The sequence below is a fragment of the Stegostoma tigrinum genome, chromosome 22, assembly GCF_030684315.1.
Source record: "Stegostoma tigrinum isolate sSteTig4 chromosome 22, sSteTig4.hap1, whole genome shotgun sequence".
In the NCBI taxonomy this organism is placed as follows: Eukaryota; Metazoa; Chordata; class Chondrichthyes; order Orectolobiformes; family Stegostomatidae; genus Stegostoma; species Stegostoma tigrinum.
Window position 1 is genome coordinate 22,914,713 of NC_081375.1, and position 26,894 is coordinate 22,941,606.

The window sequence follows — 26,894 nt, forward strand, 5'->3', positions numbered from 1 at the left end:
TTGTCACTGTTGTAATACATAAAAGTTGTTGCTCAATTTGTGCACAAAAACCTCCAAAAAGATCATGAATGAAATGACCAGACTATTTCTTTTAAATGATGGTGTTTGAGGGATAAATATAGCCATGAGACTGAGAAAGTCATGTACCTTCTTCAGATAGACCCATGGGACCTTCTGCAATGACCTAAGAAGCCAAACAGAGCCTGGGTTTACAATCTCAGCCAAAAGTTGGTGTTTCCAACAGTGTAGCGTTCCCTCAGTGATGTACCAATGTGGCAGACTAGATCATGTGTTCAAGCTTCTGTGATGAGTCTTGAACCCTCAATCTTCTCATAGAGGTGAGACTGTTACCACTGAACCAAGGCTGACAAGTATAGGTATTTTCTCACAATAAATTAACAACACAGAGACATAGGGATAGTTTCATTGTTCTCTAAATTTGTCTTTGAAATTATTTGGTTTTCCATATATCGAAAGTATGAAGAATGTTTTGTGCAGGATTTACGAAATTGGTATTTCTATCCACTGAGAGCATCTAGGATAATTCCAATTAATATATTTTAATGAGATAAAATTTAAATTTTTAGCCAATTTTCTTGTCTAATGTAGCATCAAAATGGCCAAAGTAAATTATGGAAGATGGTCAATGATCTGTCTCATGTGAAGGATAATGATAGAAATGCAATCATGAGAGTCCCATATTATAGGAAAAGTGTTAGCTTAACAACAAATTTCACTTATATTTCACTTTTAATAATATAAAATGTCCCGGGAGTTTTACAAATGTTATAGAGTCAAAGAGTCATACAGCATGGAAACAGCCCTTCCGTCTAACTAGTCCATGCCAACCATGTTCCCGAACCAAAATAGTCCCATTTGCCTGCATTTGGCCCATATCTCTCTAAACCTTTCCAATTCATGTACTTATCCAAATGTCTTTTGAATCTTCTAACTGTACCTGCATCTACCTCTTCATCTGGCAGTTCATCCCACATATACACCAATCTCTGTAAAGAAAAATTTGCCCCCATGTCATTTTTAAACCTTTCTCATCTCACCTTAAAATATGCCCCTAGTTTTGAACTCCCCACTCTAGGGAAAAGACGCTTGCTATTCTTCTTATCTAAGTCTGTCATGATTTTATAAACCGCGATAAAGTTGCTCCTCAATCTCTTATACTCCTGTGAAAAAAAAGTACCATTATCTAAACAATGTGACACCAAACCACAGAAGTGGATATTGAACCAGACGACTAAAAGCTTGGTCGAAGAGATTGATTTTAATGTTTATTCTAAAGGAGAAAAGAAGCGGCACTTATAGTTATGAAGGAGGGCGAGGCCATGGAAAGACTTAAAAACAAAGATGTGAATTTTAAAATCAGGCTTTGCTTAACTAGTAATCAATATTGGCCACGGCGTACAGGAGAGAAAGTGTTTGGTGCACATCAGGACATGGAACAGAGTTTTGAACCGCCTTAAGATTGTAGATAATAGAACTGGCCACATACTGAAATAAACAAAACCCAATATTAACTATAAATCGGAATTATATTCAAGAGGTGCTTTGGGCCTTCAGCAGCAGTAGAATTGTATTCAATCACAACCTGTAATCTTATAGTTTAGCATTTACGCCACTGTACTATTAAGATGCGGGTCAATGCTGGTTCAATGAAGTGTGCTGAAAGGCATGCCAGAAGCAGCTCTATGCTAATGAATGGATAAGGTTTCAATCTGGTGATCATACAGGACAACTTGGAAATCAAACAGCATAAGCAACATATAGTTGACAGGGCTAGGTGATTCCACAATCAATATAGCAATACTAAGTTTCACAGTTCTGTCTCATCCAGCTGTAAATGGTGGTGGAAAATTAAGCAAATCACTGGAGGATGAGGCTCCATACATATCCCCAGCGTCAACAATGGAGGATCCTAACACACCAGTACAAAGGACATCACTGAAACTTTTGTTACAAGCTTCAGGCGGAAGTGTGGAGTTGAAAGACCCATCTTGGCTCCTATGAGGTTCCCAGCAACACTGATGCATGTCTTCAGCCAATTTGATAAATTTCATGCGTGTTCAAGAAACCTGAAAGTAGTTGATCCAACAAAGGCCATGACAATATTCCAAAAATAATGCTGAAGACTTACTCTCCAAAATTAGGCAAGCCTGTAATCAAGTTGTTTCAGTACAGTTGCAACACTGGCATCTACCAGACCTGAGGGAATTTTGCCCGGGTATACCTTGTACATAAAAACAGGCTGCAGGAAGATGGTAATGTAGTGATAACATCATTGAATGAGTAATACAGAGACACAGGCTAATGATCTTAACATACATTGGAATCGCACCACAACAGATGGTGAAATTTGAATTTAGTAAAATGATCTGAAATGTAAAACAAATCCAGTGGTGATCACGGAACCACAGTTCATTGTTGTAAATACCCATTTAGTTTATTTTAAGGAATGAAACCTGCTTAACTTGATCGGGTCTACATGTAACTCCTCACGCATAACAATGTGATTTATGCTAAACTGCCCTCTGAAATGGCCTAAAAATTCATTTCAATGGCATTTATAAACCATCAACAAATGCTGGCCTTGCTGACAATGGCCATGTACCTTGAAAGCAAAGGACATATCCAGCCAATTACCATAACTGACTTTCAACCATTAGCAAAATGATAGAATAGATTGTTGACAGTGCTATTATTGCTCAGCAACGTCTACTCACAGTGATAGCGGTAGGATTCTACCAAGGCCAGCTCAGCTCCTGACTTCACTACAGCCTTGGTTCAAACTTGGACAAAATAGCTGAATTCCAGAGGTGAGGTGAAGTGGAGGTGACTGCCCTTAATATCAAGGCAGCTTTTGACTGAATGTGGCATAAATGAGTACTAACTAAACCAGAGTCAATAGGGAAATGAATGGAAATCTGTCCACTGGTTAGAATCAAACCTAGCACAAAAGAAGGTGTTTGTTGTTGAATGTCAATCATCTCAGTCTCATGTCATCTCCGCAGGAGAGACAGCTCAACCAGCCTTCAGCTACTTCATCAACAATCTTCCCTCCATTGTAGGGTCAGAAGTGGGGATGTACTCTGATCATTGTGCAATGTGCAGCACCATTTACAACTTCTCAGGTATTGAGGCAGCCTGGGCCCATATGCAGAAAGACCTTAAAAATGGCAAGTAACATTGCAATGCACAAGTGCCAAGCAATGATCAAACAATAAGAGAATATCTGAACATCTCTCCTTGCCATTCAATGCTATTAGCGTTGCTGATGCCCCACTAACAACATCCTGTGTTTACCATTATGAGAATCTGAACTGAACTAGCCACATAACTACATAGCTATGAACAAGCTCAGAGACTAGAAATCTGTAATGTGTAAAACTCATCTCTGGTGTGTTCAATGCCTGCTTACCATCTCCATGGTACAAATCTGAGTGTTGTTGGAGTTGCAATCATCTGGGCAAGTGAGGAGTACTTCTTCACACCTCAAAGACACCATCCAGGAAAATGCAGCCTGCTTAATTGGAACCACCAGTACATCCTTCAAAGTTCACTCTATTCAATACTGACACCCAGTAACAGTGATGTCTACCACCAACAAGAAGTAATCAAGCAGCTCATCAAAGTTCCTCCAGCAGCACCTTCCAGACCAGTGGCCTCTGGCATTGAGATGATAAAGTGCAGCAGATACATGGAAAATGTTACCACCTGCTTCTTCACTGTCACTGGATCAGAATCCTGGAACTCCCTTCCCAATGACACAGTGAGTTTCCCTACACCTCAAGGTTTACAGTAATTCAAGGACATGACTGACCACCGCCTTTCAAGGGCAATTAGTGGTCAGCAATAAATGCTGGCCTAGCTAGAGATGTGTACATTGCATAAACAAATGTCTCCTGTCTCATCTCTATTCAGTTATTATTTCTCCATTTGTTTAGATTCTAACAATTTCTAGTGACTTTTCCTTCTCTCTAATCCAGGAAATGTGTGAGTGCCTCATTGACTCACCATCTGCTTTTCTCTTCATTTTTCTGATAAAAAGACTTCTTAAAGAAAAATGATTTCGACATCTCCCTGCATTAGCCTGATTGGGCAAATTCTGAGTTCTTAAACTCAACCAGGAACACAAAAAAGTTGTGTTGTGGAATTCTTTCACTGTTTTTCCAGCAGATGTGGTTAATTCTGCCTTGTTTACCAGTTGTGCAATTGTATTATCTTTGGCAATATTGACGGAATATTTCAGAAGCAGGGATTAAAAGAAAAGCTGCAAACTTCATCTGTGATCTGAATTCTCTAATTCTGGTACGTCGATCAAAGCATTAAAAGATGCAATTTGTTCCCTCATGTCATGTCTCTTTTACAGCCCTCTATTAAAGTTTAGAGGCTGGGTTTTTATCTCTCAGTGGAGGCACAAATCATGTCACAACAGGTCACTTCATTTTTCTTTACTGGTAAAACAATTTCCTTCTGTATTCTTGAACCCCTGACATTTTCATGTGGCTTCTTCCATGTATTGGGAAGGCCTAGGGTGTGAAATGCACATAGGCATATGCCTGTATGTGTTTTGGAGCACTAAAGACAATACCACCTTGGAGAGTGATAATGGGAACTGCAGATGCTGGAGAATCCAAGATAACAAAGTGTGGAGCTGGATGAACACAGCAGGCCAAGCGTCATCTCAGGAGCACAAAAGCTGATGCTCTGATGAAGGGTCTAGGCCTGAAACGTCAGCTTTTGTGCTCCTGAAGATACTGCTTGGCCTGCTGTGTTCATCCAGCTTCACACTTTGATATCACCTTGGAGAATTTGTGATCACAGGTGGAAGCCTGCCTAGGAATCAGTAACATTCCAAACAGTAAATATAGAACTTTTTTTCAAACCTTCAAATACCACTATTAGATGCTGCATTGTAATCTAGGTGTTTTTGAAGCAATAATTCATCATAGAGCTTTGTTCCTCAATGGTCCATTGACCATTATGTTGAGCACATTGTGTTTCTGTTGCCATGCATTACAGTACTTCTTCCATCAGTGAAAGTGCCATTCAAAAATGTAGAAAAATGCGTTGGTTATCCTTTGTGTCTTGTTTGACATTGGAATCTAGGTGTTTAGATTTCTCTGACTATGAAAACAAAATAATTTTTTTTTAATTTACTCATGGGATGCATGATTAGTTTAGTGTCAACTGTAGAGTTGTGTAATTGTCATCAAACTTCACCTCGTTTGTAAGTGACCTCTAACTTTTGAAGTATTGTAATGCTGCTTCACAATTACATCTGAGCAACTGTCATACTTTGTTCCAAGTCTCTCTTTGGTCATCTGACCACTTTCGAACATGATTCTACTGCTGCTGACTTTGTCAAAGCTGTCCATTTCACATTTCCTTCTGAAAGGTTTATGCAGGTTATCTTTCCTCTGTATTTTTCTTCTCATTAATCTATTCATCAATTTGAGGCTACATTATTTAGTGTCAGCTTGCTGTTCATAGATATGTTTTTATCTTGCACAAACCAAATTATACCTTTACCTTATTGTTACTGAAGTGTTGTTGAACACTGTTTATTTATTTTAGCTGTTTCCTGATTGTTTGCAGCTAATTTCATTGATTAAATAGCTCCATTAAACATATGAGCAGAAGTAGGCCATTCAATTCATTGAATCTGCTCCACTCTTCAGTAAGATCATGGCAGATCTGATTGTCCTCAACTTCACATTCCTACCTTTTCTGCAAAGCTCTTGATTCATAGAGTCATAGGGTCATACAGCATAGAAACACACCTTTTTGTCCATGCTGACCATATTCCCAACCTAAACTAGTCCCACCTAACTACACTTTGTCCATCTAGACATTTCTTATTCATGTACTTATCTAAATGTCATAGAATCATAGAGCTGTACAGCTCGGAAACAAACCCTTCAATCCAACTTGCCCGTATCCTAAATTAATCTACTTCCATTTGCTAGCATTTGGCCCATACCCCTCTAAATCCTTCCCATTCATATACCCATCCAGATACCTTTTAAATGTTGATATTGTACCAGTTCCAACATTTCCTCTGGCAGTTTGTTCCATATACACACCACCCTCTGTGTGAAAAAGTTGCCCCTTAGCTCCCTTTTAAGTCTTTCCCCTCTCACTTTAAACTATGTCCTCTAGTTTTAGACTCCCCTGCTCTGGGGAAAAGACCTTGACTATTCAGCCTATCCATGCCCCTCATGATTTTATAAACTTCTATAAGATCACCCCTCAGACTCTGACACTCCAGGGAAAATAGCCCCAGCCTATTCAGCCTCTTCCTGTAGCTCAAACCCTCCAACCGTGGCAACATCCTAGTATATCTGTTCTGAAACCTTTCAAATTTAATAACATCTTTTCTATAAGAGGGAGACCAGAATTGAATGCAGTATTCCAAACGTGGTCTAACCAATATCCTGTACAGATGCAACATGACCTCCCTACTCCTCTACTCAATGTACTGATCATAAGGACAAGCATACCAAGTGCCTTCTTCGTCACTACCCTGTCTACCTGCAACTCTACTTTAAAGGAACTGTGAACCTGCACTCCAAGGTCTCTTTGTTAGGCAGGTCTCCCCAGGTCCTTACCATTAAATGTCTAAGTCCTGCCTTGATTTGCCCGACGTAACATCTCACATTTATCTCTTATCTGTCACTCCTTGGCCCATTGGCCCATTTGATCAAGATAACCTTTTTTGCTGGCCACTACACCACTAATTTTGGTGTCATCTGCAAACTTACTAACCATACATCTTACGTTCACATCCAAATTATTTATATAAATGATGAAAAGCTGGTGGACCCAGCACCGATCCTTGGGGCTCACTGCTGGTCACAGGCCTCCAGTCCAAAACCAATCCTCTACACCACTCTGTCAGCTACTTTCGAGCCAATTTTGCATCCAAATGGCTAGTTCCCCATGTATTACATGTGGTCTAACCTTGTCTAACTAACATCTTAGTGAAGTCCACTGTCCACCGCTCTGATTCATCAATCCTCTTCATCACTTCTTCGAAAATCTCAATCAAGTTAGTGAAGTATTATTTCTCATGCACAAAGCCATGTTAATGATCCTTAATCAGACTTTGACTCTCCAAATACATGTAAATCCTATCCCTCTGAATCCCTTCCAACAACTTGCCCATCACTGATGTCAGGCTTACCGTTTATTGTTCCCTGGCTTTTCCTTACAACCATTCTTAAATAACAGCACCGCATTAGCCAACCTCCAGTCTTCCAGCACCTCACACATGACTATCGATGATACAAATACCTCGGCAAGGAGGCCCAGCTATCACTGTCTTTTAAATGTTGTAAGTGTACCTTTATTCACCACTTCCCCTGGAAGTTCATTTCACACATAGGCCACGCTCTGTGTAAAAATATTGTTCCTTATATCTTTTTTAAACCTTTCTTTTCTCACTTTAAAAATATGCCCTCTTGTCTTGATATCTCCAGCCAAGGGAAAAAGATACATGCCATTCACTTTATCTATCTCTCATGATTTTATAAAGCTTTTAAGGCCACCCTCAAACTGCTATGCTCCGTGATTAAAAAGTCCCAGCCTATCCAGCCCCTCCTTATAATTCAAACCCTCTATTCGCAGCAACATCCTGGTAAATCTTTTCTGAACCCTCTCCAGATTGATAATATTCTTCCTACAATAGAGTGAGCGAACTGGAAACAGTACTCACCAACGTCCAGTACAGTGCCAACATGATGTTCCACCTCCTACTCATAAAGGACTGAACAATGAAGGCAAGTATGCTAAATGCAAGCTTAGCCACACTAACTATATGTGATGCAAAGTTCAAAGAATTATGTATTAATTATGCATTAATTCCCTTATTTTTTAAAATGCTGTCAACCTCAACCTTGAATTTTCTTAATGCCTCAACAACTCTCTGAACTAGGAATTCCACAGATTCATCACCTTTAGTCGAAGAAATTCCTCCTCAACTTCATCTTAAATGGAATACTTCCTTACTCTGAGGTTATGCCATCTAGTCCTAGACTCTCCCACAAATGGAAAACTGCCTCCCACATCTTTCCTGTCAAGCCCACTAAGAATCTTATGTTTCAACAAGGTCGCATCTCTCATTCTTCTAAACTCCAATGAGTTCAGCCCTAACCTACTCATAAAATCCATCCATACCTGGGATCAGCCTAGTGAACTTTCACTGAATAGCTTCCAGCTGGACTGTTAATCCAGAGACCTAGATAGTGTTCTGGGGACCTGGGTCCGAACCCTGCCGCAATAGATGATAGAATTTGAATTCAATAAAATATCTGGAATTAAGAATCTAATGATGACCATGAATCCGTTGTTGATTGGCAGAAAAACCCATCTGGTTCACTAATGTCCTTTAAGGAAGGAAATTGCCATCCTTACCTAGTCTGGCTGATATGTGACTCCAGACCCGCAACAATGTGGTTGACTCTGAACTGCCCTCTGGACAATTAGGGATGGGCAATAAATGCTGCCAAGCTAGCAACACCCTCATCTCATCAAAGAAGAAAGAATAAAAATGTCATGACGTAAGGGGACCAAAACTATTCACCGTGCTTTCAGGATGATCTGATGTGTGCCTGTATAGTTTTAGCCAGAATTTCCCAATTTTTACATTCTATTCCCTTTGAAATAAGGGCCAATATTCATTTGCTTTCCCCAATATCCTCTGAACTTTACAACAGGTTTTTAGTGATTCCCCAGGCCTCTCAAATCATTCTGTGCTGTAGCTTTCTGCAGTTTTTCCCCATTTAAATAATATTCAGCTCTTCTATTCCTACTGCAAAAGTGCACAGCCTGATATTTTCCCACATTATATTTCACTTGCCAACATTTTGCCCACTCACTTAACCTGTCTCTATCCCTCTGCAGACTTTGTGTCACCATTTGGCTACTTATCTATTATTATGTCATTTGCAAACCTAGCTATAGTACATTCACTTTCCTCATCCAAGTCGTTAATATACATTGTAAATAATTGTGGGCCAGCACCAATCTATCTAGTTACAGCTTGCTATCCTAAAAATGCCCCCTGTATGCCAAATCCCTGGCTTCTATTAATTAAATAATTCACTACCCATGCTAATATACTACACTGAACACCATAGGATGCTTGTTAATTAAGGGGCCTTATGTATGGTACCTTATTGACATCCCTTTGGAAATCCACGTATATTACACCTACTAACTCTTCCCTATCCACCTTATTTTTCTAGCTATCTCCTCAAAAAATTCTGGTAAATTTATCAGCCATGATTTCTATTTCATGAAGCCATGCTGACTGTGCTTGTTTTTATTATGTCTTTCTAAATATTCTACTATTACATACTTTTGAGCAAACTGTGATGCTTTTCCAATATCAGATGTTAAGCTAGCAAGCCTATTTTTGTTTTGAGACAGTAAGAACCTTTAGGTATGATCCTTGAAAGTTGCCACCCAGGTTGACAGGGCTGTTAAGAAGGCATACAGTGTTTTAGCTTTTATTAATAGAGGGATCGAGTTCCGGAACCAAGAGGTTATGGTGAAGCTGTACAAAACTCTGGTGTGGCCGCACTTGGAGTATTGTGTACAGTTCTGGTCACCGCATTATAAGAAGGATGTGGAAGCTTTGGAAAGGGTGCAGAGGAGATTTACTAGGATGTTGCCTGGTATGGAGGGAAGGTCTTACGAGGAAAGGCTGAGGGACTTGAGGCTGTTTTCATTAGAGAGAAGAAAGTTGAGAGGTGACTTAATTGAAACATACAAAATAATCAGAGGGTTAGATAGGGTGGATAGGGAGAGCTTTTTCCTAGGATTGTGTCGGTGAGCACGAGGGGACATAGCTTTAAATTGAGGGGTGAAAGATATAGGACAGATGTCAGAGGTAGTTTCTTTACTCAGAGAGTAGTAAGGGATGGAACGCTTTGCCTGCAACAGTAGTAGATTCGCCAACTTTAGGTACATTTAAGTCATCACTGGATAAGCATATGGACGTACATGGAATAGTGTAGATTAGATGGGCTTGAGATCGGTATGACAGGTCGGCACAACATCGAGGGCCGAAGGGTCTGTACTGTGCTGTAATGTTCTATGTTAAGAACTGTGATGCTGGAGTCTGAGATAACAAAGTGTGGAGCTGGAGGAACACAGCAGGTCAGGCAGCATCAGAGGAGTAGGAAAGCCTATTTTTTGTTTGTTTTTCTCTCCCTCCCAACTGAATAAGGGTGTTACGTTGGTACTTCTCTAATTGTCTAGGACTTGTCCAGAATTTGAGTATTCTTGAAGATTATTGCTAGTACAGCCGCTTTCTCTGTAGTTACTTCCTTTATTATCCTAAGATGCAATCCACCAGATCAAGGGTACTCATCAAGCTTCAGCTCCGTTTATTTCTAAAGTGCTTACTTTCTAGAAATAGTTACAGTATTTATTTCTTCTCCATCTTTTGTCTCTATTTAGTGTGCTTGGAATGCTATTAATGTCCATGTTTTCCACTTTCTGAGCCTGAGGTCATATTAGTCTTGTGACTTCTTCTAGACACCAGTTCAGAAAGTAGCCTTGCATTTCAGTTACGGAAACAGACCCTTGGGTATTCTCAATTTATGCTCATTGAGGTCACAACTAGAAGAACTTTCCCACTTGCACATATCCATCCTTTTTGTTCTGGCTAGTTGTCTAGGCTAGTCCTAGCATACAGCAATTCAGTTGTAACTGTTCATCTCTCTCAGGCTCAGCATCATTAACTTCCTAGGCAATCCTGACAAATAATGTTACACAAGCTCTTCAAATTCTGTTGAACACGCCTGTATTATTTTACCCTTTGCTATTTTTTGGGAGCTCTCACACTGCCATAAAGGCACATTAGCATCCAGTTCCATCATCTCATTGTGTTTAGAATTCAAATGATTATATATTTATTATAGATTTGTCTCCTGTTTCAGCCTCATGTGCATGCCTGAATTTGGTGTCCTGTTTCCCGCTGACTATCTCTATGATCACTGAGCTGGGGCATCCAATTTTCTCTCCATACCCTTGTATTTCACAATCCCCTCTCCAAACACTCAGCCCACCAATAATAATTTACCATATCCATGTTTCGTATCATTATTTCCAACTTTATTTGGTACGTTATACTTTTTAAATAGAACATAGAGCATAGAAAAGAGCAGCACAAGAATGGGCCATTTGGCCCATGATGTTGTGCCGAACATGACACCAAGTGAAACAAATCCCTTCTGCCTGCCCTATTCATGTGCTTATCTTAAAAGTCCCTTAAATGCCCCTATTGTACCTACCTCCATCACCACCCCTGGCAGTGCATTCCAGACACCTACCATTCTTGATATAAAAAACTTGCCCTCACGTCTCCTTTGAACTTTCCCCCTCTCGCCTTAAATGCATGCCCCTTGTATTAGACATTTCAACCCGAGGAAAAATATTCTGACCATCAATCCCATCTGTGTATTTCATAATTATGTAGACTTCTATCAATTCTCACCTCAACCTGCATTGCTCAAGAGAAAATAACCTGTGTGTTTCCAGCCTCTCCTTATAGCTCATACCTTATAATCAAGGCAGCATCCTGGTAAATCTCTTCTGCACCCTCTCCAAAGCCTCCAAATCCTTCTTGTATTGTGATGACCAGAATTGAATGCAGTACTCTAAGTGTGGCATAACCAAAGTCTTATAAAGCTGCAACATGACATCTTGGCTCTTGTAGTCAGTTCCCTGGCCAATAAAGGCAAACATGCCATACGCCTTCTTTACCACCCTCTTTACTTGCATGGCCACCTTCAGGGAGCTATGGGCTTAAACCCCAAGATCCTTCTGTTCATCAATGCTATTCAGAGTCCTCAGTTTAACTGAATACTTTGACATTTGATCTCCAATTGCAGCACCTCACATTATCGAGATTAAACTCCATCTGCCAATTCTCTAGCCATATCTGCAACTGGTCTATATCCCACTGTACCCTTTGACAACCTTCTACACTATCCACAACTCCACCGATCTTTTGGAGATAGCAAGAGTTTCAGATGCTGGAGTCAAAGACAACAAGTGTGGAGCTAGAGGAACATAGCAGGCCAGGCAGCATCAGTAGAAGGGTACCGACCTGAAACGTCAACTTGTCTGCCTCTCTGATGCTGCCTGACCTGATGTGTTTCTCCAGCTCCACACTGTGTTGTCTCTACCGATCTTTGTATTGTTGGCAAACTTACTAACCCACTCATCTATGTTTACATCTAAGTCATTTGTATATATCACAAACAGCAGAGGTACTTGTACAGATCCCTGTGGAACACCTCTAGTCATTGATATCCAGCCTGAAAAACACCCTTCCACCAATAGTGTCCATCTTCAATGGGCAAGCTAATTCTGAATCCACGCAGCCAAGTCACCATGGATCCCATGCATGTTAATCTTCTGGATGAGCCTGCCATGAGGGACTTTGCTGAAAGTCTTACAAAAATCCATATAAACAACATCCACTGCTCTCCCCACATCGATAACCTTCGTCACCTCCTCAAAAAATTCTATCAATTTAGTAAAACATGACCTGCCGTGCGCAAAGCCATGCTGACTGTCCCTAATTTGGCCATGTTTTTCCAAAAGTGTGTAAATCCTATCCCTAAGAATTCTTTTCAATAACTTTTCAACCTCTGATGTGAGACTCACCAGTCTATAGTTTCCTGGATTATCCCTACCTCCCTTCTTGAACAGAGGAATAACATTAGGTACTCGATAGTCCTCTGGGGCCTCTCAAGTGGCTACATACAAAGGATGCAAAGATCTTGGTCAAGGCACAAATCATCCTTTTAGCTTTTGCTGCAGCTCATATATTAGTACTTTCACCTCTGAATCAGAAGTTTCTGTGTTCAAGTCCCATTCCAGGACTTGAAGACAAAATTTGCTGCTGATATTCCCATTGCAGTGCAGGGAGTGTACATTATCAGAGGTGCAGTCTTTAGGATGTGACATTGAACTGAAAGCCACTTTAAGGTGAATGTAAAGTTCAGGAGTTATCTGGTTCTGTGGTTCCCTGGTGTTAGACTAAATTTAACTTGTCTGACATTTCCTGGGTAACAACCCAATTAAGTTCATTGGAACTGCCCAAGTCTCCCACTGTAACTTTGAGATAGAGATAAATTATCTGTTCGAAGTTCAAACATCCCATCTTCAGCTGTATATCTGGTCTGGGTGACCTGGACACCAGGAATTTTGCTGATTGTTGTTTAAGATTAAAAATAAATGCCTGATATTTAAACATTTATCTCAGCAGCACTGATACCTTTGAAAGTAGCAGCACCACATCTAATGTGAACTGGAGAAACAGCTACTCAAATCATACACCTTGCTCTTGTATTCTTCGGTACATTCACTGCGTAAATATTTAGGAGTGACTATTTCAAACCGAACTATAAAAATGAAAGAATACAAGATGAATATAAACTAACAGCAGTCAGACTAAATGGGCAAGTTTAGTAAATTAATTCTCCAATCACATTTGAGGAAGAGTTCTATGAAAAAATTTGTTGTCTTCCTCTCTGTCAACAGGAAACAGGCAGCCAGTGAACCTAATGCAAATTGTGGGAAGGAAGGGTCAGGATGAGAAGTGATCACTGTTTCATTTCTGTTTTTACGTATTATCAATGACATATGTCCAATTATATACAGTGCAAACATGTGGAACGTGGAGGATCAGAGGAAAAGAGGCCAACAAGGGCATGCCATCAAAACTAAGGCACAAAGAACAGCAAAAATTAGAAGTAGACGAGAAGATTAGGATTTTTTTTAGGAACAAGCAGTGAATAACTAAAAACCCAATTTAGTGGGAGTAGTTAAAACGAGTGTGGCACCTTGGAGTAATTGGTAACTGAAGAATTGATATGATGGAGCAAGGAAATGGCAGATAATTGAAACCAATATGTTGCAGCCGTCTTTGTGATGGAGTACAAAGAAGAAATTGCAAAGATATCAGATAAGTAATGTGAACACAGGAGGAAAGATCTTGTAACAGTCTGTATCATGAGAGACAAAGTATTTGATAAGGCAGTGTAGTTGATGGCAGACAATGAAGTCCTGAATCCAAGGATTTCAAAGGAAGTGGCTGTAGTGTCAGTGGAAGCATTGGTCAGAATATTCCAGACTCATTGGATGCCAGGAATGTTCCACTAGACTGGAAAACCAATAATATGACACCCTGTTCAAGAAGGAGTGGAGACAGAAAGCAGGATACAATAGGCCAATTAGACCAAAATCTGTATTTAGGAAAATGCTAGAATGCATTATTAAGGAAGAAATAGCACAGCATTGAGAAAAAGCTTAACACAATCAGATTCAACATGGCTTTGAGAAAGGGAAATCATGGTTCATATTTTTTGTCACATTTTTTGAGGATATATAAAGGAGAGTTGATAAATAGTAACCGATAGATTTATCGTATTTAGATTTCCAAAAGCTATTTGCATAAGATAGCTCCTATGTGAGCAGAGGGGGCATTTGTGATGAAAATATAAAGAATCTGCAAGGATTATGGATAGGTTGTGTGAATAAGCAAAACCTGGCACATGGAGTTTAATGCAGGAAAGTAAAATGTCAAGCACTTTAATAGGAAGAATGAAAGAGCAGATTATTATTTAAATGGAGAGAGTCTCCAAATAAATGCAGTGCAGAGGGATCTGTGTCTTCTCGTCTACAGAATACAAAAGGTTAGCAACAAGGACTGAAGAAAGCAAATAGAATTTGGGCTTTATTGCTAGGGGCTTTGAGTTTAAAAGTAGGAAAGTATTGTTATAACTGGACAGTGTGTTCATGTAGCCACTTCTGGAATAGTCTGTGCAGTTTTGATCTTCATAAACAAGTAAGGATGCATTGGCATTGGACATAATTTGAAAGAGATTCACAAGGATAATTGCTGGTGTAAGGCGGCACCCTACTGAAAATGGCTAACCATTCATTAGAGTTTTGATCAATGCGGAGAGATCTTGTTAAGACATGCAAGATTCTGAGTGGCTTTTAGGGTAGATGTTGAGAATAGTTTGACTGCTGGGGGAGCCTCAAACAAGGGATCAAAATTTCGGATTAAAGGACGTCATTTAAAACTGAGATGAGTAGGAATTTCTTCTACTAGAGGAATCAAAAATTCCTGGCATTCGAATGTTTGGAATTCTGTACGTCAGAGAGTTGTGGAGGCTAGACCACTGAGAGGATTTAAAGAGGTGGTAAACAGATTATTACAATATTGAGGAGCTGAGAGTGATGAGGAACTGGCACAAAAGAGGATTTGAGACCTGTGGAAACTCAGCCATGATCATGTTGAATGGTGGGGCAGAACTGAGGAGATAACTGGCTTACTCCTGCTCCTATTTCTTTTGTTCTTATGATTCAACCCCAAGAAGTTAGTTGCCTTGCAGTAACAGATTGAAAATAATACTCAAGATAAAATGTGAACAGCATCCTGATTGGGAACCCAAGCATTTCACTTCAAATTACGCTGTTTGGACATTGCTGTAAGCATGATTTGCAGAGTAATTATGTTAAGACTCTGTTAAGATTTGGTGATTGTAGAATTTTCACATATCTGGCTTTTTCCTTATTTTCTAGTCAGTTACATGCTCCTATTAGTTGAAAAGATCTATTGAAACATTCACATGAATTCCTTTGTGTTCACTAGGATGAGGGACACATTTTTTCACTTTTGAGAAAAGAAAAATTATTTGGAGAATAAATGTTCCAGTAGCAGAACTTTAATTTATGGAGAGCAGCAGCTCTGTGTGTCTGTGAGAATGGTATCATATCTCACACCAGCTTAATTTCCAGCTTTTCAAAATGAGGATGCAGACAAAGTAAGTTCTGTGCTTACACTGTGACAGCATCAGGTCAATATTGGGACTGATGAAAGACATTTTGCTTTACGGTTGTTATGGTCAATGGGGAGAGGATGTTTGGATGTTATCAACCTCGCCTTGAATTAAATCTGCCTTCTGGAACTGAAAGGCTAGCATTCAAAGCCAATTTAACAATCAGTCCCCTGAACAAGTAGCAAAACTGAATCCAGCCATGTAACCATCAGCAGTGTTACAAAGCATCTTACAGTATGTTTCTCTTTTTCAGGTTCCCTCCAAAATACTATCGACAATCAGCTGACAACAACTGATGTGTAATCTCACAGTCAACACACAACACTAAAAGGACAGAGTTGACAAACAACTAATATATTGCATGCATTAAGGAGGCAGTATTCTCTCTCTATCTTTGGAATGTGCTGGCATGCATCCTTTTGGGTGAGCTCACAAAGATAATGAGAAGCCACGGCTATCGGGATGGTGCTATGGGTTCTCCATCACTGGGGACTCCGCCCAGTCCACTTGTGATGTGCAATAACTATGAAGAGCTTCCTCACCTTTCTACACTTCACAGTCCACAGGCAGTGACTTGCAGCAGTTCCACAGAATTAGAGGGAACTGGTTCTGTAAGTGGGAACTCTGAATCAAGGAGACATTTGATTAATTTCTAAACTTTCATTTTGCTGGTGAGGGGCTTATCATAAAAACTGAAGATTTATAACAAAACTTCCTAACGGTAAAATAATAAAACAAAAAAATGTACACTTTTTTAGTCTTGTCTTCATTTAAACAAACCAACCGTTAGTACAATTTTTTCCATTACTCTGAAATGGATACGTGGACATAAATGATGACACCAATCTCAGTGAACTGCGCTGACAAAGTAATCCAGTAATTCCCAAAGATACTTAATCTTGGATGGTACTAAAGTCTGAATTATTCAGGTAACTGTCACAGTTTTATAAATCCTGAAGAATGGTATTGAAAATGGTTTTTGATCTTTTAGTAAAATGTGCCATTTTTCACATACATTTGTTCACACTGACACACAGTTGCCACGTAGTTCCGTCTCACTTCCAGCTTTTGATTTACAGGTATTACTGGAATGTTTTTTGCATTCTCTGTAGTGACCACATAAAATTTTGGTTCACTTTTTTGGTCGTAGAGCATGAACCGATTTCAATCAGCTCCAATGAATGTATCTCTGATTAACTGCTTGTCACAGCGACATCCTCAATAAGTCCCCTAATCTATTGAAGACAATGAGAGCTCTGGTTGTAAATGCTTCCCTGAAGATAGAGCAATTTCTTCTGTATCACTGCAATGTGTTGGCCCTTTTAGTATGAACTACTAATATAAAGCTGTTTTTACTAATGCCATTGCTGAAAATACAAAGTTCTAATCCAGGATGCACTCTAACCATGACATATGAATGCTTGTTGAATGATAACAAGAAACAATAAACCATTAGGTGTACAACTTTTTCAACACAGACCATGCACTTTTATTATGATATAGGGGCGATCCATAGAATGTTTAGAATATGGGATAAGTGTGCTTCAGCGGTAAAAAGGTTGAGAATCCAGGTTTTTTTTATTCATCCAACCTAAGGTGTAACTAACTAGGCCAGCATTTATTGTCTATCCTTAACTGGGTTAATAGTCAACCATATTGCTGTGGGTCTGGAGTTACATGTAGGCCAGGCCAGGTAGAGATGGCAATTTCCTTCTCTTAAAAAGCATTTGTCAACCAGATGGATTCAAACAATTGACAATGGATTCATGATTAGCATTAGAGTCTTAATTCCAGAATTTTTTTTTACTGAATTCAAATTGCAACATGTGCTATGGCAGGATTTGAACCCAAGTCCCCAGAACATTACCTAAATCTCTGGATTAGCAGCCCAGTGATAATACAACATTGTGTCCCCATTTACACATAAGGGTGTAAGTCTCTGACTACAGGAGAGGTGCATCTCCTAAAGAAAATTGCTTTTATAATGTGAATCTGAATAAAAATGTACAGTTGTTCAAATTCAGGCTGTAAGTCAGCTTATAGTGGTGGAAAACAATATTACTGGTGTGCTACACTGACAGTTAAGTGATCACATTCCATTCATTTCATTCTATGAAGCAATTCCTGAGGCCTTCCAAACATTAACAGTGCAAGGTTCTTGTTGTGAAGTTGGGCAGAGTGCTTGTAGATTGGGAGGCAGAAAATTAGAATTTGGAGTTTATAAAATGCTAGAGGTGAAGGCATTGTGTGATGTGTTTTTTTCTGTGCTTAGAGGTTTAAAATAGATGTCTGTGAGCAGCAGCTTGAACGTATGCAAAGAGCGCCAGAATTGAAACATTTGCATCGAAAGACCATACAGATAGCAGGCCAAGCAGTGGTTTTTACCATGAAAACAAGTTTTTGAATTTAGCTAATCAATTTAAAACAGACACTTGGATACCAAAAACCTATTAAATTTAAATCTGATGGTTTGGACAACATAGGACCAACCCTATTGTAAGAAATATTGATATGTCATCAAGGATATTAAAAGAAGGGGACAGTTTGACAAAGACCTAGCTGCCATCCACCAGAGCTAACCATCTCTAGCTCTCAATACAGAATCGCTGGGCCTCACAGCCTCTATATCCTAGAGAAAGCACTATCTAAATAATAGTGGTACCAATGGCACAACTAATTAATATTGTGGACAGAAGAATCAACAGAGAAGGCACAGAACATTCCGTAAGACACACAACCTGGCTGTAATTTCAAGAGACTAAATTCTTAACTTTTTAACTGAGTGGGAGTTGTATTTATTCGAACAGTATACCATTAGAATCATGCTTTATTTGGGAATAGTTGTAGTTAGAAGGGATTTATTCAGTTTGTTATTAGTTAAGTTAATTTGTTCACTGTTAGAGCTAGATAAATAAATAGTTTCTTGTTGATTTTAAAGTGAGTGTCAGGAATTTACTTTATTTAATCAATAAAAGTTGCTAAAAGGCAAGTTACACCACTTTTCACACTCCTTTTACAGATTATAGGGCGAGACACTCTTCTTCAGGTGTTTTAGTGTTGGTCCTAAGCCGGGGGTGGGGGGAGAGTCAATCTCTGCTTTATAACATTCTACATGTAGCTATGTTTTTCATCTCAGCAAGTATTTTTCAGCTGCTTTGCAAATAACTGAATTGACTCCATAATGCACATGTAAATATTGACCAAGAAACTAAGTCTAAATCTATAATGAAAACTCTTTTGAACGCATTACAAAATTTTAATTGGAATTGGGTTCAATCAAGGTTGCACCTATTGAATGGGCCTAAGTGTGGATCTGAAATCTCCAACTCAAGACAGTATGTTAACTGCAATTATGACAGAGATTTCCATCAGACTATTTCACAAAATAAGCAAATGGATCCCATTTACCAGCATGACCCTTCATTCCTCAAGCACCAAATGAGGTTAGTGTTAAGTGTAATTTTTAAAAACTTGTTTCTTCCATAGGATGTGGGTATCATTAGCAATGTCTTGCCTGTTGCTAATTACCCTTGAACTGAATGCTTTGCTGGACCATTTAAAACGATAGAATCATAGTGTCCTAGAATCCCTACTGTGCAGATAGAGGCTATTTGGTCCATGTCTGCACCAACTCTCTGAAGAGCATCTCACCCAGACCCAATTAAGAACCAACTACAACGCAGGTAAGGATGGCAGAGTTCCTTCCCTAAAGGACATGGGTGAATTATATGGATTTTATATCTGACACTAACTTCATATCCCAAAATTTAATTGATTTTAAATTACGTTAGCTGTCTCAGTGAGAATTTGACCGCATGTCCCCACATCATAAACAGTGCCTCTGATCATGACCATGACACTAGCATCTTCTTGGGAGCAAGGACAGACAAGGTGATATTTTCATTCATAGGAGAGCTGAGTCCGAATCAGCAAAAGTGTCCTGAGATATCAATATGAAAATTGTTGGAGAAAATATATTTTTCAATTCCTTTAGTTATTATTTTCATGTGAGAAACAGACATTTATTTTCTCTAAAAATAGAGAAGTTTTGGTCAGGTTGTAGTTTACAGCTAAAATCTAAGCATGATTCTAACTCCACCGCAATTGCTAATATTGAGTCAAAGAATGTGGGAATGCTTAGCTTTATGGCGACAAAGGGAAGGTGCTGATGGTGAAATGGGAACTAATTGTTTAATGTCTTCACCAGTCCAATGAGTAACCTGGCCAGTTAACTTCAAAGAGAAAGGGAGTATGTATGAAAACGATGTGCTGAGGAATGCATTGTTCAAGCAACAACCTGCATAAGTCTTCCTCAACTGTTCAGATCATAGTGGAAGTGTATTTATATTGGTGATTCATTTCTTGATCTCTGCTGCTGGCTGCTCAGTGCAGAATGCCAGTTTACATCTACATATATTGGCTTTACAGCAAATCCAGCTTCTATGTTTTATGGAACTGCTTCCTGGATGAGCAAGCCAGTGGTACGTTACAGTGGAGTTACTGTGGATGGGGTGATCATAGACTGGGGTAACTCCTGACAGCTGCTTCAAGAAACAGGAGCAGGGAGTCAGGGTGTTTTGCCAAACAGCGGTTGGACAGAGACAATGGACTGACTTATAAAGCCTGAGGAAACACTAACATGAGGAAACAAGGGCCTTAGGAAAATGGAGCAATGTAACACTGAGACACAGGGCAACACATGGGGAAAACCTAGAGAGGGCAACACAGAGAGAGGGGCAACACAGAGGCAAGAGTATCACAGAGACAGGGGCAGCACCGAGAGGGGGACAAAACTGAGACAGAAGCAGACAGCACAGAGATGGGGGCAGAACAGAGACGGGGGCAGCACTGTGAGGGGGTAGCACTGAGACAGGAGCAGCACTGTGAGGAGGCAGTACTGTGAGTGGGCAGCTCTGAGACAGGTGCAGCCCAGAGAGGGGGCAGCACTGACGGGGGTGGGGCAGACAGCACTGAGAGAGTGGCAGCACTGAGGGGGAGGCAGCACTGAGCGGGGGGGGGGGCAGCACTGAGACGTGGACAGTGTTGAATCAGAGGTGACAATTTTAATTTCCCATCTAGAGCTAACTGTGTTTGCACTCTTAGCTTTGACAACGTCTCACACAACAACTGCTCCTACAGAACCAGAAGTAAAGATTCTTAATTCAACAGGATTCAATCATTCTAGTTCCTTTCTTTTTAACATTTAATGACAGGTTTCAAACCAAATATTTGAGGGATGTAGTAGGCACCCCCTTATAGGGCACCATCAATAAACCACAACAAAAAAATAAGAAAACCAACACTCTAAAGGAAATTGTAGAAATTAGATGAAGTAACATTCAGTGAGGCTGAGGATGCACCAGGGATCATCACATGAACAAATCTTCAGGAATGTCTCCAACCAAGTCAAGTCTGAGCTTATACGCAGCACATTGGGAAAAAGTTGGAATCACATCGGTGTACCTGTGAAATCCAATGAAACAACAGGACTGGAGGCCTCAGCAGCTTTGGAAATTTTGAGATCAGAAGGAAAAACAAGCTCATGGCCACTTGCAGAATGAAAGCGTGTGAACTTTAACCAATTTATGCTACCAGCATGTTGGAAAGGTGATGCTGCCTCAGTAAATATTGTTGGTTGTTCTGAGCGGAGGTAAATTTTTTAAATATTTCCTGTGTTGTGATTTGTTTTGCAAAAGAATGCTTCTGTGGTGAGAATAACCCTTTTTGAAATGGGTTCCAGTTCACTGGGTCCTGGCAGCAATACTGAAGTAGAGGGGAGCTGTCACAATGGATAGGCTGGGACCAGTGTCTTGTCAAATCAAATAACTAGGCAATAAGAGAGGGCCTTTAAACTAATTAGAGAGGTCAAGTGAATGGGAGCATGGAAATGTAAGCTGACAAACAATTCAAGGGAATATGGCAGCATTAAAAAGCAGCTGTTTGGATATTGATACCCTGAGTGGCTCAGTAAGGGAAAATGTAAAAATAGTTGGTGGAAAACAATTGGTAAAATACAAAGTTAATGGTTCATTGTTGGATGTGTGTAGTATTTAGAAGAAAAAAATAATTAATGGCATGAATACAGGGTGTGATCTTACTGCTATTACAGAGTTATGGTTACAAGGAGATTAAAGCTGGCAAATATTCAGGGTTATGATTACAAGGAAATCAGTGCTGGGATATATTGAGGGTTATGTGACTTTTCAGAAGGACAGGCAGGAAGAACGGTGGGCTAGCATTGTTAGCCCACAGTTTCATCAGTAGGAGAATCAAAGATTATGGGGAGAAGTAGAGGACTATCAGATCAATCATGATCACACTGAATGGATCAACAGATTTGATGGGCTGAATTACCTATTTCTGCTCTGATGTTGTACGGTATTTCCACACAGCATGTAGTTAGGATCTGGAATGCACAGCCTGCAAGTGTGGTGTGGCAGGTTCAATCGAGGAATTTAAGTCAGCTTTGGATTATTATTTAAATAGAAACAATGTGTAGGGTAGAAGGGAAAATGCAGAAATTCAGCACCAAGCCAGTACAAGCATGATGGGCTGAATGGCCTCCTTCTGCACTGTAACAATTCTATGGTTGTGTTGTAATTGTGTGGCTAAGTGAATTCAGATGAACGTGAAAAAAAAAGCAAGGAAGGATTCTAGCACAAAGAGTTGCTCAGAGAGAAGGAAGTATTATTGTTTTGTTTTGATGAAATCAGAAAGAAATGGCAGATTTTTATTGTGATACGGTTACAGGGTAGAACTGGTTGGGGGGCTTTTAATTGACTGGAAAATGGTGGGTGGAGACTCTACCTCCTTCCTATCTCTGCCCTGATTAAGTGTGGGATTGGGAGGCTTGTGGACAGCCTTTAGGACTGCGGCTGAATTAGGCCGTAAAGTGGTCAATTCACGTCAATTAATTAATCTATCAGCTGGTGCATGACTTGCTATACAAAAGGCACTGCATGTAATGGTTGGTGGAGATTTCCCAAGGTGGAGGGGAGAGGGGTTCATTTTTCAAAGGCACAGCCTAATCAAAGAAACTGAAGGGCTATTGAAAACCACCCCTCTGCCCTCATTCCTCCACAATACCCTTCTCCTTGTGGCCTTGCTCCTTTGGCATTTCTTGGCTTTAGGTGAGTGCAGTACCAGAAACAACCAGAGGCTCACTGGTGGCACTACTGCTGAGAGATAGTAGGAACTGCTGATGCTGGAGTCAGAGATAACACAGTGTGGAGCTGGGAGGGACACAGCAGGTCAAGCAGCACCAGAGGAGCAGGAAAGCTGACACTTCTTCAGAAATGGAGGCTGACATCTTTTGGAGTTGGGCTTTCTGCTATAGATATCCTTGATACCAGGGGAGGCCTGCTGCTGAGAGGCACTATATATACCCAGCATTCCCAAAAATAGGTGATGTAGTACCAAGAACCCTGTCAACTACTTTAAATACCAGTCACTGTGTGGCTTGGGTCATGGCTGAGATAATGAGCTGAGGTGGGGGAGGATTCTGAATTTATACACAGCCAGCTGTTGATGGCTGCTGCCTTTCCAGGGCTTCTTTATGCGATTAGGCTTATATATTGAGGTTTGTTACTGTTGTTTGCTGAAGGACATTTTTGCAGGTTGGCACATGCTTATCAATCATGGCCCTACAAGAATAGGACAAGTTACCAGAATCACAAAAGTCATAAAAGAATGAATTCCTTTCCCTTCTTTAATAAAATGTTAGAAATTGCCATACAACTGTTCCAACTCCATAACGTCACCTCTAGTCAAGTGGTAGGGAACAGCATTTAGCAAGTGCTTTGCTGTTAATTCCTCCTTTTCAATTCTAAATCATTTATCTGCTCAACAAAATTTGAGTTATCTGACAGTTTGAATGAAAAAACAACTGACACAGCAAAGTGAGTATTTACTGTCAGAATATCTGAGTTGTCAGCAAGTAGTAAATTAAGTGGAGATGATGACTATTTGAGGCTTGTAAAAGGACTAACGTGGTATCTGCAGACGTGACACAAAACGCTTACATAGATAAGTACACACAAAACTAAATTAAATGAGTGTGTCGCCCATCTGGTTACAGAGGCAAGAGACCATTTTGTTCTGAGTGGGGTGTCCCAAAATTTCTAGAATTTCAAAGTCCAGTTTGCACTCTAATATATCAAACTTTTTTAAAAAGTCTAACCTATTTTTCTAATCAACCTGTTCAGAGATATTATTACACTCCCCTGGAACAGGTGAGACTTGAACTCAGGTCTCTCGGTCTGTTTTCCCACTTGCTCCTGTGAGTCCCAATGTGGGAATTATTACAGTGAGTTTCATTCCAGCTAGTGGCAGTGTTAAAATGAAGACAGTCAACCCCAGCAGTAACCACTCATTTCTGCTCCCCAATCATTTTCGTTTCATTTTAATAGAAATCACCACTGGTATAAGCACCCATGTATCCAATTTAGTATTCACACACAAAACCCATTATGGCAATGCAAACCATCAAAGGTGAGGGGTAGGGAAAGCAGGAAGGGACTACAACAAAATGGAGTTGGAGGGGGAAATAAAGCACTGTATATCCGCAGTGCCCACCTTTCTCTAAAGGCATCGAGAGCATTGACGGACACCACATGCTCCCTCTCCAAGGACAGCCAGGCACAAACAAAACCAGGGAACAGAGTCAGACAGGTAGCAAGGAGCCACAGCCCACTGCCTGGGCCTCTTCATATCCAGCCTGGCTATGCGCTGGAACATCCCCACTGTTTTAACGTGGACCTCCGCAAACATGCTGATTGGGTTATCTCATTAGCTGATGTAAATCAGGATTTTATAGTGGACACAGAATCCCAGCGTAGTGCTGAGCATTTGCTGGGTACAGGCTTGCACCACGTACACTCAATTCAGTAAATCTCAGTGGCTGTTACACTGACCTCTGGTGGGTAGATCATGCAATCCGCTGAGCAACTGCTGTCAAAATGGAATGGGCCTCCCAATGAATGGTCTGGCATCTGGCATACCAGGCTAACTGCCCAATAACTAATTGCCACCCAGTTAGTTTTTTTAAGGCCTTCAGGTTTCCAGTGCAAAGCAAATGGCAGGACTAAAGCTGTAATCATGTTCCACCACCCACCACTTCCAACCCCCCCCCCCACCTGCCTTATAACAGGTTCGTAATTAACAAAGTGTGAGAGCCCCATCTAAAACGTTACAGTTGGCAGAATGAAATTCACTGTCAAAGTGCCCAACTTGGAGCAGCAGAGGCTCCTACAGCTGGGTGAGATGGGCAGTGTGATTTCGTCACCCAGTTTAGTGCAGTAATGAACCGATGAGCTGGTGCTCCATCTATTGGCTCAGACAACAAAAAATGAATCCATGAATCTTCAGCAGCAAATCTGAATAATTTTGAGGAAGTTCCACACTTTGTATTCTGAGCAACCACTTTCGGCAGCCAGGCTACAGAGATGGACAAAATTGTGCAGTCTTAAATATTACTACGTGTCGGTCAACAGAAGTGCATCTTTGGAAAAAAATCGAAAGTGGCACAAACAAAAACAAAATCTACCACATCAACTGAAAGTTTGCCGTTTAAATGTGGGGAGAATTCAATTCTCAACAGTGTTTCCAATCCTTCCCATTTATCGTTCACTCTCCTTGAGCATATGGACAAGATGTGAGTCGGCCAGTTACCTAGCCACTGCACTGCTGTTAAAATCCATGTAGTCAAACTCATCTCCCACATCATCCTTGATCACGTCGTCAGCTCCATGGTGCTGTAAACATTTCTGGACTGCATTCAGCACGGCCTGCAGCCGTCTATCGAGGGCAAGGAGGTGAGGCTCTGTCAGTACTGGACTGAGAGCATCATGAAGCAAGGATTCCCGCATAACATCACTCAAACGATAATCTGGCTGTGACAAGAGCTTCAAGCGTAAGAGTGTTGACTTCTTTATTCTGTAACGTAAACAGTACATCGATTAGGGTCTTCAGTTGATAATCTATTGCACTGGATTTTGCATCAAGAATAATAGGGAGAGCATCTTACTCCTGAGCGGTGAATCCAATCAGATAGCAACTTCTTGAGTCTGTGTAGGTACATTAGAAGTGGATGTTTGTAAGTTGTTGTTTTAAAGTTTCTACTATAGTTCCTACAGAGACACCTCACTGAGAGGTTTGGTGTTTAAACACACAAAGGCCATTTCAAACCCACCCATTCCCATAGTTACCTTGACTACATCTCCTCTGACCCACCCTCCTGCAACTCTGCGATCTCTTACTGCCAATTCCTCTGCCTTCGCCACTGCTCCCAAGATGGAGAGTTCCACTCCCAGACCTCCCAGATGTCCTCCTGCTTCAAGGACTTTAACATCCCTGCTCCATTGATCCAAAATGCCCTGAACTGCATCTCTTGCATTTCCCGCACTTCTGCCCTCACATCCCCTCTCCCCAATAAAAACAAGGGCAGAGACTTCCCCTGGTCCTCACACGCCACCCCACCAACATCCCCATCGAGCACATCATACTCTGCCACCTACAATCCGACCCCATCACCAAAGATATATTTCCCTCTCCACCCCCATCTGTCTTTTGTAGGGACCGCTCACTCCGCGACTCCCTCATCCAGTCCACACTCCCCACTAACCCACCTGCACTGACACCATTCCTTGCATCTGCAGGGGGTTCTATACCTGCCCCTACACCACCCTGCACACCTCCATCCAAGGCCCAAGACAAACTTTCCATATCTGACAGAGGTTCACCTGTACATCCTCCAGCCTGGTCTACTGTATCTGTTGCTTCTGGTGTGGCCTCCTCTACATTGGTGAGACCAAGGATAGACTCAGTGATTGATTACCAGAGCGTCTGTTCCGAATGCTATAATCAACAAGGCCTTCCAATTGCTAACCATTTTAACTCCCCCTCCCACTTCCTTGGTGACATGTCCATCCTGGGCCTCCTCCACTGTCACAGTGACACCACACGCAAGCTGGAGGAATGACATCTCATATTTCGCCTCAGGAGCCTACAATCCTG

General features: G+C 40.7%; 2 protein-coding genes across 3 annotated transcripts in view; one reads left to right on the forward strand and one right to left on the reverse strand.

Annotated features, from left to right (window-relative positions):
* The window catches only part of LOC125463742 (platelet-derived growth factor subunit A-like), a 91,268-nt gene extending 74,671 nt beyond the window's left edge, over nucleotides 1-16,597 (forward strand). The window contains exon 7 of the mRNA XM_048555377.2: nucleotides 16,135-16,597. Within this exon, the coding sequence (XP_048411334.1) occupies nucleotides 16,135-16,177 (43 nt within the window). The 3' untranslated portion in view covers nucleotides 16,178-16,597. The remainder of the gene's footprint in view (nucleotides 1-16,134) is intronic.
* A 6,833-nt stretch (nucleotides 16,598-23,430) lies between these two features.
* Nucleotides 23,431-26,894, reverse strand: part of fam20a (FAM20A golgi associated secretory pathway pseudokinase) — a 54,522-nt gene continuing 51,058 nt past the window's right edge. For both annotated transcript variants that reach the window (XM_048554761.2, XM_048554760.2), the window contains one exon: nucleotides 23,431-25,814. In XM_048554761.2, the coding sequence (XP_048410718.1) occupies nucleotides 25,547-25,814 (268 nt within the window). In that variant the 3' untranslated portion in view covers nucleotides 23,431-25,546. The remainder of the gene's footprint in view (nucleotides 25,815-26,894) is intronic.